General features: G+C 39.4%; 1 protein-coding gene across 1 annotated transcript; it reads left to right on the top strand.

Moving 5' to 3' along the window:
- efcab7 (EF-hand calcium binding domain 7) lies at positions 1 to 12,688 on the top strand. The gene is made up of 13 exons (XM_030434411.1): positions 1 to 394; positions 1,003 to 1,214; positions 1,422 to 1,508; positions 1,729 to 1,951; positions 4,942 to 5,063; positions 7,273 to 7,414; positions 8,148 to 8,257; positions 9,038 to 9,201; positions 9,507 to 9,640; positions 9,757 to 9,905; positions 10,192 to 10,401; positions 11,381 to 11,488; positions 11,700 to 12,688. Exons 1-13 carry the CDS (start codon positions 265 to 267, stop codon positions 11,778 to 11,780), a joined length of 1,872 nt encoding a protein of 623 aa, XP_030290271.1. The 5' UTR covers positions 1 to 264; the 3' UTR covers positions 11,781 to 12,688.
- Positions 12,689 to 12,807: the final 119 nt, after the last annotated feature.

The following is a 12,807-nucleotide window of genomic DNA, read 5'->3' as shown; positions in this document are numbered from 1 at the left end:
TTCAGTGTCGTTTTAGGTGAACACCGATGGGTTGTTGTTTACCTAGCAACAGACAGCAGATAGCAACGGTGTTTCACTGGCATCGCTAACGCGAATTTTATCGAATAAAATGCACCGTGGCATGCGTTCGGGTGATTGTAAAGTATCACGAAAAAGTAAAAATAACATCATTTAGTCTGAGTTAGCTACCGAATTGGCCGTCGCCTGGTTTCTTAGCAGGGCAGTGCTAGCTAACGGTAACCAGGTCGACATCTTCTTCCAAAGATGTCTTTTCAAGAGTCACCCCGTCCTTCTGATGAAGAGGAGGCTTTCTACATGCACTGCAGAGCCGCATACTTAGCTGTGTTCAGATCTAGTTTGACGAATATAGCTTCGAAACAGCAGCTATGTCGTGGTAAGCTAATGTCAAACTATTAACTAAGCTAAATAGATTGCACATTAGACAATTTTAATGTGCCATTCAAAGGAAAACTTAATTTTCTGTAGATTTAATGTCCATGTTATTTCTATATCACCTATTGTTACCTTTGTAGATAACTTCTTCTGGAAACAAATCGCCGCAAATCTATTCCCTTTAAACTCTTAAACCTCTATTACCTGCTGGTGGTTATTCGGAAAACGATGCTGTGCATCTACGGTATACATTGATCAGTCCCTGAGAACATCTAGTGGTGATTCCAGAGTTCCCAAAATATAAAATGTGATGCACAAGACATTTAGAACATTTCTATTTTACAGAATAAAAACATGGGATCCTGCCTCTTGACCTCTGAAGCTACTTAAGGGGAAATAAAAGAGGAGAAGTGTATGTTGACTTCTGTTGTAATCAGTGGTACAGATGTTACAGTTTGCAAAAACACAATATATTACATGTTTCAAAAATGTACCTGAAATTCAAAAGGTATGTCAGAAAAGCCATTTGAAGAGAAAAACAAACAGTCTTGCCACATTTGCTGTCATCACCTGTTGCTTCTTGTAGACTCACTGTTCTTTCCCATTTAGCTCTCCAGCAGGCTGGTAGAAATCCATCCCATGCAACTCTCAGTAAATACTGGACCTCAACAACATCCAAACTGAACTTTGACGACTTCTGTGAGATTCTTAAGTGTGAGAAGAAGACTGAGGAGGCCGAGCTGCTGAGAGCCTTCAAAAAGATGGATGTGAACGGAGACGGCTACATTTCACACAGTGAACTGGAGAAGGCCCTCACCAATGTGAGTTGCTTAAAAGATTGTGTATTGACAGATCAACTGTCAACTTACTTTTTAGGTTCATGTTAAGGTGTTTGGACAACTGTACTACTGTAACTCATTAACTGTTGTATTTCAGATGTACACTGCCTAAATGTGAAATGATTAAAAATCACTGCTTGGCTGTCATTCAAGTTTTTTCCTAATTAAAAAACATGTTGACTCTTCCAGAGTGGGGAGAAAATGACCACTGAAGAGGTGAATGCTATTTTCTCATTACTTGACGTCAACAAAGATGGGAAACTGGACTATGCAGAAGTAAGTTAAGACAAGTATGAAGTGACTTCTTTCATTTATCTTTAAAGTTGACTAAAGTTCGCATAAAATGCAGAGAGTCAGTGATGCAAATGGCCAAAAAGTCTGTATTTCTTGTCATATCCTTACCTCCATCCAAGATATAAGCATTTCTGACCCCTTTTCTTTTTCCAAGACATCCTCATTTATCAGTGTCTTACTACTGGTTTCCTGTTGCTGTCAGTTCTGCAGATTGCTTGTGTCTACAGTGGAGCGGTGTCAGATGGCTCTTTTGGAGAGGCTTGAGGCTAATGCCAAGCTGAAGAGACAGAACTTTGGCAGTCAGTCATACAGCCCTCCGAAGAGCTCCATGTCATCATCAGCAGCAGCAGCATCGCAAGCGGCAGCGACTCTGCCTCAGCCTCCAGAAACACCAAGGACAGACTCAGACACGACACTCAAGAAAGGTAAAACATGTGACATCCAAGAAGAATCTAACATACAACAGAGCCAATAAAACAGTTACGCATATAATGCCTGTTCTGTTTTCTCGTTATACATATTCATTGAAAGTTTAAAACACGAATAGCAATTCAAAAAGGGAAAATGTGGATTTCTATTCTTTCTAATTTTTCTCAGTCAAAAGTACATTTCCTGCCATTAGACTTAAGACTTTCACATAAAACATAACATTTTAAACATATTTATATCTAACCTCTTATCATATTTTAGTCTGATTCAAACATCGACATCTGATGTGTGTATAAACATAAAAAGGCAAATAAGAGAAGGGGGGGGGACAGGTCAAGATACTGATATTGAGAAAAATATACAGAGAGGACCTTATTTTTGCTTGAACATGCTCATATCTTCCTGGCGTATGACTCCTAAACATATTGTCGGTCTGTGAAACACCATCTACAGATCCAAAGTAGCAGCAAATGGAGACTGCACACCAAGTATACTTCTGATTCCAATTTATAGTTGCACACCGGTACACACTGCTTGCCCCTATACGCCTCACCGATTAGTTTTGATGAATAAATAATAGCTCTGTTATTGATCGATTTTTCACTCCCCCTGTGACAAATCGCCTCATTAAGGCAGGCCATACATCATAATAGCCGCACAATTAGGGCAGCTTGTTTGGAGGGAGGAGACTGTAAAGTGTTGTGATTTGGGTAATCATTTCTGCCATTAAGAGATTGACAAAAGCTCCATCTGCACTAATGAAATATGCTGCCTTTCGACCATGGCTGCTGAGTTGGAGCTCTTGCCAAAACTATGTTTTCACAGCTTAAACAAACAAGGATTGGCATCAAGTCGAGCTTCACCCGTCTGCAACCAAGGATAATGAACCACAGAGTTTTTTTCTGTAAAAGACAGCACCTTCACCTAGTTGAAGGTGGATGTAAAGAAAATTAGATTTTTCGCACTTTCAAACCCGCTTTTTGAGGAAAAGAGAGGAACGCAGATCCTGGATGAGCGAGCAAGGGACAGGCCCACCGTGGGAAGATAGATGGGGTTGATTTAAGTGGTCAGTCCATGTTCATGTTATTGATTTGGAGGATTCCACCACTTCTCACTGGGGAGCTGATGAGGGATTAGACGGTGGTCGAGGGGAGGGCCCACTTGACCACCACTGCAAAAACAAATGAGCTCCCACATAGTTGTCTGGATTATCACATTATTGTGCCTCTCCCACGTATTGATTTATACCCGCTACATTTTAACAAGACTCTGGCACGAGATGAGATGTGAGCGCACGTGTTGAATGGGTTATTGTTGGAGCTCAAAAACAGTTTTGACTGCTCATTTGGTCCCACATTTGTCAGTATAAACCATTACAACCCTGAGAAATATCTTAGATCTGAGGACATGGGGAGGACAATTTTTGCTAATTATTTTACAAATAATTGATTAGATACTGATTTATTATGCATCAGGTGTTTTGTGACTAACATGTTTTGGCAAACAGTTAGGTAAATTGATGAACTGCCACGCTGTCTCTCTGATAATTGGTCTGTTTTGTTCAACTCTTGCAGTTTTTGTGCCGGAGCAAGACTTGCTATAAACTCACATTCAGTATAAACTCACATTGAAGCTTTTGTTAGGCCTCGTTTCACTGCATCTTTGTCCACTTTCACACAACAGCTACCACTTCGTCTAGATTAAAATACCGCCATCAATACAAAATAGATCCATGACACGTACCTTGACAGTGGGTCTATTTATTTCTCTGCTACGGTAATTTGCTTGTAAGCCCATCGCATTACTTCACAGCTTGATTTCCCGGACTTGGAACCAATCAGCGCCCTCATTAGTGAATTGATATTTTCAGGCTTCAATTAGTGTTCAGAGGGAAAAAAATGTGTGTGAGATAATAGATTTGAGGGGGTGCTGTTATGCCATTTGTGATTTAAAAGGCCGCCGTAATTAATTAAAAGCAAGTTTAACTTGAGATCACACTTTTTCAGAACCCAAGTGCACAATAGCTGTCTTCATTGGAACTCTGGAGTGGACTTACTGAGAAGACAGATTGCAGTGTCAATTATGTTGTGCACCTCATTTCTCTTTTCAAAGTGTGTTTGCCGTTTGGAGAGGGGAGGGCTGTACTTAATCTGTCAGTCAGTCGATTGAGCTTTCTGTTCTGTTGCAGCAATATTATGACTCAGTGGTAACACTTTATATTAAGGTTCACATACTAACCATCAACCAGTTGCGTATAAGCAGGCACATTAGTAGTCATTATAAAGCACCTATTAATCCCATGTTCTGCATTACCATATTTTTCAAATGCTGCGCCATTCAAAGACTTTTCCCTCGATAACCTCCTAAATACTGCTTAATGATAGTAAGCAAGTTGTTGTAGATGAATAATGATCATAAATAAATGAACATTTTGGCATTGTCTACTCAGCCCTATGCTGATGGTAAATCAGGTGAAGATTTGTAGTCTACATTTTTGGAGCTTCACAGTAAAACAAAGTTGCGCCATTCTCCTAAACAACTGATATGGATGGAAACCGGTTCAGAGATACAACGAAACAACCCCCCCAAAAAAGCACAAACCAAAACACAAACAGGTTCTGTGGAAGCCCGTAGATTCCAAATTGATTTTAAAAGACAGTATTTACACCCTCAAGCCTGTGCACACACTTCAGACGGGGTGCCCGCTAACACTTTTATCTTAACGGAATACAGTGAAAAAACGGTTAGTTGTAATAATATGGTAATGCAGAATTAGGCATTTATAATCACTTTATTTTAAAAAATAAAGCACCAGTATGTCACTAATATGCCTGCTGAGAGGGAGCTAGTTAATGGTTTATATGTGTAACTTAATATAAAGAGATGCCAACTTGATTTATTAATTAAAAACCTTTATGTATTGTTTTAGCATGTGTGTTGTTTTAATATTATCATTTTTTAAACGTTTTTCTTTGATTTGTCTCAGACAGCCGATCATCCTCTCGTCCTTCTTCCGCTCGCAGCAGACGGTCTTCCCTGTCCAACCCAATCACTATGACGTCGAGCAGCACCAAGACCAGCAAAGTACAAGAGCCCTCGGGCTTACAGGTAACCATCTCTGTAGTCATAATGACCTTTTTATTCATTAATCCTGTCAATTATTTTTCTAATAAATTGACTGAGGGTTTAGTTTATGAATTGTCAAAACCAAACATTACTCTTTTCAATCAACACTCCAGAAATCAAAGATACTCAATTTATAATTTGAGCGAACAACTCAACGAGCAATTGTTCAAATAAATGTCGGGGATAGTAAAATTAATTACTTAATCTTTCAGCTCTTTGAAATAAACTCATCCACTGAATTAACAATTTATGTTTATCATCTTTTATAACCAACATGCTAAGTTATGATTCTGAAAGATCACCAGCTCTGACAAAAACCTGGAAAAGTCACCGTGGAGGCTCGAGTGGGAGGCTCCGTGATATCCAGGACCTTTGAGCCCCACTGCTCTCCCGCTGTCGCTGTTGCCCAGTGTTTTTGATGGGCGAATTTAGCCCAGGGTGGATAGATATACTCTGTATTGATCCCGCGCTCTTTGTTTTCACTCTTTTTGGCTTAACCTTGGCTGGTTTGCTTTACAGCAAAAAAAAATTAAAAAATAAAATTAAGAGCCCCCTGCTCCATCTCTCAGGTCCGAGCATTGTGTTGAGATTGGAAAGGGCCAGACATCATGGAGGTGAAAGAATGTGTGTCCAGAGATTACCTCTGAGGGAAGTTCTGCTCGCTTTATTGGCTGCTATATTGCCACAGGCTGATGATTGGGAGGTGGTGGAGGGTGGGCTGTGTTTTTGTAGAGGGGTGAATGTGTGTATGTGTGCATGTGTGTGTGTGTGTGTGTTTCTTGGGGGAAGCAAATGTGTCATCATGAATACAGACATAACCAATGAGGAATGTTCTTTATTCTCAGGATTAGTTTTGTATGTGTTGGTTTTAATTATAAGAATCATAAAATAAGGTAAATGGTTGAAATGTGTGTGTTTGTGTGTGTGTGTGTGTGTGTGTGATTGTGTTCGTGGCTGGTTTGGTGTCCTGCGACCCTCTCCGAGTAGCAGTAAATCAGCCCTGTGGCCGGAGCAGGTGACAGCGCCTGTATTAGTCTGCGGGCTGACCCTCTCTCTGTGGGGGCATTAATTCTGATGTCTTTAAGCAGTGGATGGGTGCCCATGGCCATTTCCCTCATTTAATATTGTCTGGACAAACCACTGAAGTGTTATGGTTTGATCTTTTATGCCTCTCACAGCCCAAGATAAATACTTTGAGAAAATGGCTTTTCTCTGCAGGAGTGACATGCTCCGTCTTTATGGGACTTTCTTTGTTTAACTTGGTGATTTATTTGTCCACTAAAAGGATATATAGCCTATTCCAGACGCGCCTGGCCCTTCAGTGTCCTCTTACTGTGTGTCCACACCAACTGTGTTTTCATTTAATGTGTCTCCAATGAGTGGAAGGAAAACTTCCTTGTTTTGATGTTCCTGTTCAATTTCAAATTATTACCTCATTTCGGTTGTGCTGCCAGAAAAAGGAACAACAGGATTTCAAAATGAGAGAAATATCAGGATTCATAAATACTGCCCAAGTAGCCTCTTGATAGTTTTGAATGACCGCTGGCCCAAGATTGAAAAAGCTGTATTTATCAAAGTTAAATGGACTCCAATTTGCTGTATCAGATCCAGGAGGGAGATTCGCTTCGCCTTCAGCAGGAACACAGTGTAACACTTCTGCCCTCCTCTGGATCGACATGGGTATAACAAGTGTTTACTTGCTGCTGAGCTGACATAAATTGTGTAATAATGAATATGCCCCCCGAAGGTTGGAGTGGTAATTATCACAGCGGCAGTTTCTGTTAATCAAGTGAGCAACGTCACTGTTAGGATTGACTGCTTAATTCACTTTTTCATGCCAAAGTATTCTTCCCCTATCAGGAGATCAATCCCCCTTTTAATAGGAACTGCAAATTAGTTTTGGTTTCTGTTGAATGAATAAATGCATTTTGTTGTCAAGCAGCGAAGGAGTTTGTTGGAGTTGTGTCAGGATCTGTAGAGACCACACATATTAAAATATGTTGTGAAACACATAATACAATAGACTGAATGCGATGCTTCAAAGGGCTTAAAATAGAAGGCACCGGGGCTTGGTCTGCTAAGACTTTGGAATCATTAGTCGTCATTATTTTTCAGCTCTATTTGTCACACTGTGTAGTGTATATGAATGTGGTGGGACCGCTGTTAAGCAGAATGTAATCCATTGTTCCAGGAGTGGCATCATAGTGATGTGAAGGGCTGTTTCTTCTTGGAGGATGATGGGAGTATCAGCTCCCTGCAGTACCAGCTCCATATCCCGCAGACGACCAACGTCTACCTAACAATCCTACCACTCAGCCTCAGCCACAGACCAGGTACTGGCCCTGTATAATGTTATATAAAAACAAAAATGGTTGCAGAGTGATAACTGTATCGGCCACAGTGGCATTATTATAGGCTAGGAACAGGACAGCACCCTCTAAAGGATTCTTACTTTAGACTTAGACCTCAGGATTCATTTAAATTCTTGCTAGCCTGTTTTCTGCACCCTGTCTCCACCACTGTTTTTAATGGAATACTGGAAAGCTGAAGTTGTAAAGGGGGCTTTTTGTGACATTTTCAGATTGTGAATCACAAACAAAAAGACCACACTACAAACCGACTTCCCATATTGGCCCCTGCACTGTATTTTACACTGTGTGGCAGCAGGTCAGATTTAATAGCAACTGTCCTAGACTGTGTCCCAGCTCAGTGTATGCTTATTTTTGAAGAGGGTACAGTTCCATTCATAAAATTTGAGCAGGCAATAACAGATAGTGGATTGATGTTGGTCGTGAAAGATCCTTCCTATATGTGTGTTTTTTAGCAGAGACAAAGATAAAAGTTCAAAACATCTCCTGAATTTTTTTTGGTTGGAGAAAAGACTGCATAAACGTGCATTTATTCAAATTAAATTAGATCATTTATTGAATATGTTATATCAAAGGTTTTTGTATTGGTTAGTTTTGTATGTCATATGTGGTTTAGTTTTTATTTCTTTCAACAAAGTGTTGTATCGTAATCTATTCAAAATTCTGTCATCTTTGTCATCTCTGTGTTATTTTTCAGACAAGCCGTCTTCATGGATGACAGTGGACACGGCACTTTTTGTGACATCAGCCGGCGAAACCAAAGAAGACTCAACATTTGTGTGTTTCACTGAGTCAAAAGACAAAGAAGTACGTTTGTGTGTGTTGAGGGATATACATGTAAAAAAAACTTCATATTCAGTTTGAATCAGTCCCCAAAATTATTTTTCTGTCAAATATTTGCCTTATTCAGTGATTTATTTAGTAAAAGTAGGAATACCATGAAGACCAGCAGTCAATATTTTATGTAATATGGAAGTATAATCAGCAGAATTTTTAAAATATTAGAAAGTGGAAGCTCCTGCTGTAGAATTTCAAGGTTTATTTTATTTGTTTTATATACTGCTGGGTAGTTTAATCTACTGCAGCGCATAATGTTTTATAAGATAATCACATGTTTGTAGCGTTGCTGTCCTGCGAGAACTATACATCTCTAAAAACACGTGTTCAGCTTTGTGACAGTGCATTTCCCAGCTAATCCAATAATATTTTATTTAGCTTAAGAAGTAAGAGAAAGGAAAAAAATCGATTTTCAAACAATCACACTTGGAGGTACATGGTTTTCACTAGATATAAAGGGTTTAAGAAATGGTAAATCTGTAAAGTAACTAGTCACTATAGGTGCCAGACAAATGCAGTGAAGTAAAAAGTACAACGTTTTCCTCTGAAAAGTAGTGGAAAAGTATACAAAGTATACAGTGTAAAAATTCACTTTACTCGCGTAAGTACAGTACTTGGGTAAATATAGTTAGTTACGTTCCACCGCTGATATTAGCCGTTTCTGATGCTCTAGAGTTAAAACCTGATTTGACTACATTCCAGGGCATGCTCAATGTTTTTAACATGCTTTGTTACCCTGTGTTCCTACAGAAGTATGTCTGGAGAGGAGAATTGAATGCTGGGACTTATTACCTGCTTCCCTTCACCAGTGGCTGCAAAATAAAGAAAAAAAGCAAAAAGAACCTTTCTATTAAACCCGTAGAGCTCGTCTACAGGACGGACACTGGAGAACTAGACCTCACCACAGAGCTCAGGTGAGTGTGAGTGTGTGCATGTGTATATGCATTTGCCTGCTTCATTCCCCCATCAGGCGAATAAAAAGTTTGTTCAAAAAAGATCAGCAGCTTCGAGGCTGTTTTAATGTCTAAAGTCTCGATGTCATCAGGTTTTCAGCCTGGTAAAAGACACAGTTGAGTCTGTGATTTGAAACACATTTGTGAGGAAGGTCTGGTTCCTCCAGATTCCACAGCTGTTGAATGAATGGATGGATGCATGATTTAAGAGCAGATTTGGACAGCCCTGCGTGACATTTCTCTGTGCTGCTCCCTCTGTGCCACAGGGAGGTGCTGTCCGACATCTTTGAGGTGATCGACATGGATGGAAATGGTTTGCTCAGTCTTGAGGAGTACAATTTCTTTGAGCTGAGGACCAGTGGAGAGAAATGTGACAAGGACGCCTGGGCTGTCTGCAAAGGTAATCATTCTCATTATTACCCTGCACTCTCAAATTTAAGGTAAAATTGTGATGAAATAAAATGTAAGACGGGGGCTCAACTGTGGCCTCCTTTACTTGTTTTGTTGGGCGTGCAGAGAACTTTGATATGAGAAAGAACCAGCTGACACGGCAGGGCTTCATGGAGCTGAACCTGATGGAGGCCACAGAGAAAGATGGAGACCCTTCTGACCTGTGGGTCACCCTGGAAGCCATGGGCTACAACCGAATGCTGGAGCTAGTAGATGTAAGCTTACACATCTGCTCTCACTTAAAAACTTGTACTTATATCACGATGTAATATAGCCCTAATGTGCTGTAATTTACAGATTAATCAGGGACACATTTGTGTTCGATAAAATACACAAAAAATACACAACAATCCACTGAATTGTCCGTTTCTGTTTCTTACACTTGATTTCAAAGACCAAAGCCTTACTGTACAAATGCACTAGCTAATACACACGAATACTGAGAGGCTTCTAAGTGTGAGAACTAATTTAATCACCTCCTTTACCCTCCCACTCTGTCAGGCTTGTCCGTTCCAGATAGACGTCCACTGTGAAGGCACTCAGCCATCCATCCAGCCACTCAGTTTGGACTCCGGCCCCAAGCTTCTGAACCAGGCCCTCCAGAAGTCCATCACAACCAGGACAGGGGCCAAAGCACTGCGGGGACAAGACAACATCTTTATCTACACCTACAGAGGAGAACATAGGATCTCCTCCCTCATAGCCAACAAGGTAGATGACTGACTTTGTATAGACGTGGTTATCTAACTGTGCAGGTAGAGCATAATTCTGAAAATGAAGGCCATACAGTGCCATGAATGTGAAACACAGTTTTATTACTTAGAGGCAAGTGAATGTTCCTACTTCAGTGAGATTGTCAAATTGCCATGCATCCTAATAACCACTAGGGGGATGATAGTCCAACTTTGAAATGAGGACTATAAGTTAAAAATCTAACTTATAATTTCATGAGATGCCTTACATAAAAGAAATAGAAGAAAAATGAAAGGAATGTAAGAAATAACTCATTATTTCCCTAACTGTACACTGCATTACTCAAAGCACAGGACATCAGGCTGTTTATGTAAGTCTATTTTTAGTATCTTGTAATGAAAACACTTTACAGTGTTTGTATTAGACACTGTCGGAAGTGAATGGTTGCAGAGACCATTTGCCCTGTTTGTAATTGATATGCAGCCATCATATTGATTCTCATGGCAACAGGAGCTACACAGAAAGAGTGATCTGCTAATAACAAAGGAGCTACTGAACGGGAGAAATAGTTACCTTTATTCTACAATTTACCAAGTCTCCATTAATGTGTTGATTTGTCATTTATTTTGTTTCATTGACTGATGACCTTACAATTAAACGGCAAAGACAGTAGCAGCTTGTAGAGTCATAAGCAGGGAGTAGTTAACACATCCAGCATCCACATAACCTCCAGTTGTGCCCAAAACATAGCAACAGTTTGTTTTCATGATGATTAGATATTGTTATCTGTTTTTTTCTTTCTAGTTTTATTTTGATAGAGCACATTCATTGAATTTTTATGAGCAAAAGGTAAATAGGTCATTGTTTTAGACTACAGAGTCCTAATTATGTATTTGCATTGTTTGTCTGTTTGTGTATCTGATATACTCAAGCGTATTTTGTGATTTCACATTCAGAAAGCTAATTAGTGAAGTGACCGATAACTGTTGTGTTACAGACCAACCAGAAAGTGACTGTCCATGTGAACAATGAGCAGAGCAGGAACTGCTGCAGCAGCAGAGGAATGAGTGTGTTCGCCGTCGAGGTGCCAGCCAGGACCAAGATGGTATGAAGTCTTCCCAAGAATGTTTTCTTGATCATCATGAAAAGAGAAAGATCCCAAACCATAACTTAAAAAAATATTCATTCTACTAAATTCAGTTGTACAATTTAATCGTATATCCTGAATAAGAAAATGCTTTTATTATAATTGATATGTCGGCACAATGGGAAAAAAATAACTAGACTAATACAAAGATGTGTGTCCTGTCTTCTAGGTGTGCCAACACGTCCTGCCCATCAATGACAGGCAGGACTGGACCTACAGCTGTGTGGAGACGATACTACCCTGCACTTAAAGCTGTGCTCCCATCTAGAATTCAAAGCCCGCCTAAGCTAGTGATACAGAAAACGGAAAAGCAAAGCTTACAAATGGTCTCATACAGGATACAAAATAAATAGAAATGATCCTATATACTGTAACTGGTTGGATCAAATGATTGATATGTGTCGTTTTACTATGCGTAAGTAACAAGGTCCAAAGGGGACACTGTCTAAACATTTTAACTTTTAGAAACCATTTTTTAAAGATAACCTGTGTGTTTTTTAAAGCCTTATACGTCAGACCAGGAGCTGAGATCCTCTGTCTGCTGTGGCCTGCAGCTCGAATAAGAATGGGGTTTCAGAAGCTCAGTGACCATTGATGGCAGACAGAGATGGTCACTGTAGTCGTGAAGTACAGATGATAATGGATGTTGCTGTTTTGGTTGTGCCTTTGTTTGTGTGACATATAGATTATGTAAATAATGTAAGACTTCCATTAACAATAATATTAACATTTAATATGCATACGATGCATGGACTTAAATTGGCAAAATGACCTATTTACTCATAATTTATCCTTTAAATTAAGACTGTTGTTGTGGTCCGTTGAAAATTGATTTAATCACGAAAAAAGAAAATATCTAAAAAGGTGTACTCATGTGTCTTATGGCGTGTTATTTAAAATCTGAAAATATAAGTTTCACATAGTCTTATGTAACAAAACTTAGGTGTTAAAAAACATCAATCATAATAAAATTAAGGATGATTTTAGCTGCTTTTCATGTCACTCTGCAGTCAGGAAATCATAAAAGCGAAAACAAACATGGTAGGATTTTATTTTCTTGTGTTTTTATGTATTCTACTTTGAAAAACATTTTACCCTCTAACCACTTCCTTTGTGTAGATGTAAATATGATTTGAATAAATATTTTCTATCGCAGAATTTTTTTTCAGCTGATCTGTCAGTGGTTTTATGCTTTTGAATGCAAAGCGTCATTGTGCCCCACAATCAACATCATGTTTTCAGAGGAAATGCATAAAACAAAGACACATGCACGGATG

The sequence above is a fragment of the Sparus aurata genome, chromosome 11, assembly GCF_900880675.1.
Source record: "Sparus aurata chromosome 11, fSpaAur1.1, whole genome shotgun sequence".
Lineage (NCBI taxonomy): Eukaryota > Metazoa > Chordata > Actinopteri > Spariformes > Sparidae > Sparus > Sparus aurata.
This window is presented reverse-complemented; position numbering and strand designations above follow the sequence as displayed.

What these genes read in the sequence shown, in the direction of transcription:
- efcab7 (XM_030434411.1), top strand. Translation starts at nt 265, where the DNA reads ATGTCTTTTCAAGAGTCACCCCGTCCTTCTGATGAAGAGGAGGCTTTC. An exon ending in CGCCTGGGCTGTCTGCAAAG is followed by an intron (nt 9,641 to 9,756) that starts GTAATCATTCTC and finishes TTGGGCGTGCAG; the next exon opens with AGAACTTTGATATGAGAAAG. An exon ending in CCTCCCTCATAGCCAACAAG is followed by an intron (nt 10,402 to 11,380) that starts GTAGATGACTGA and finishes GTTGTGTTACAG; the next exon opens with ACCAACCAGAAAGTGACTGT.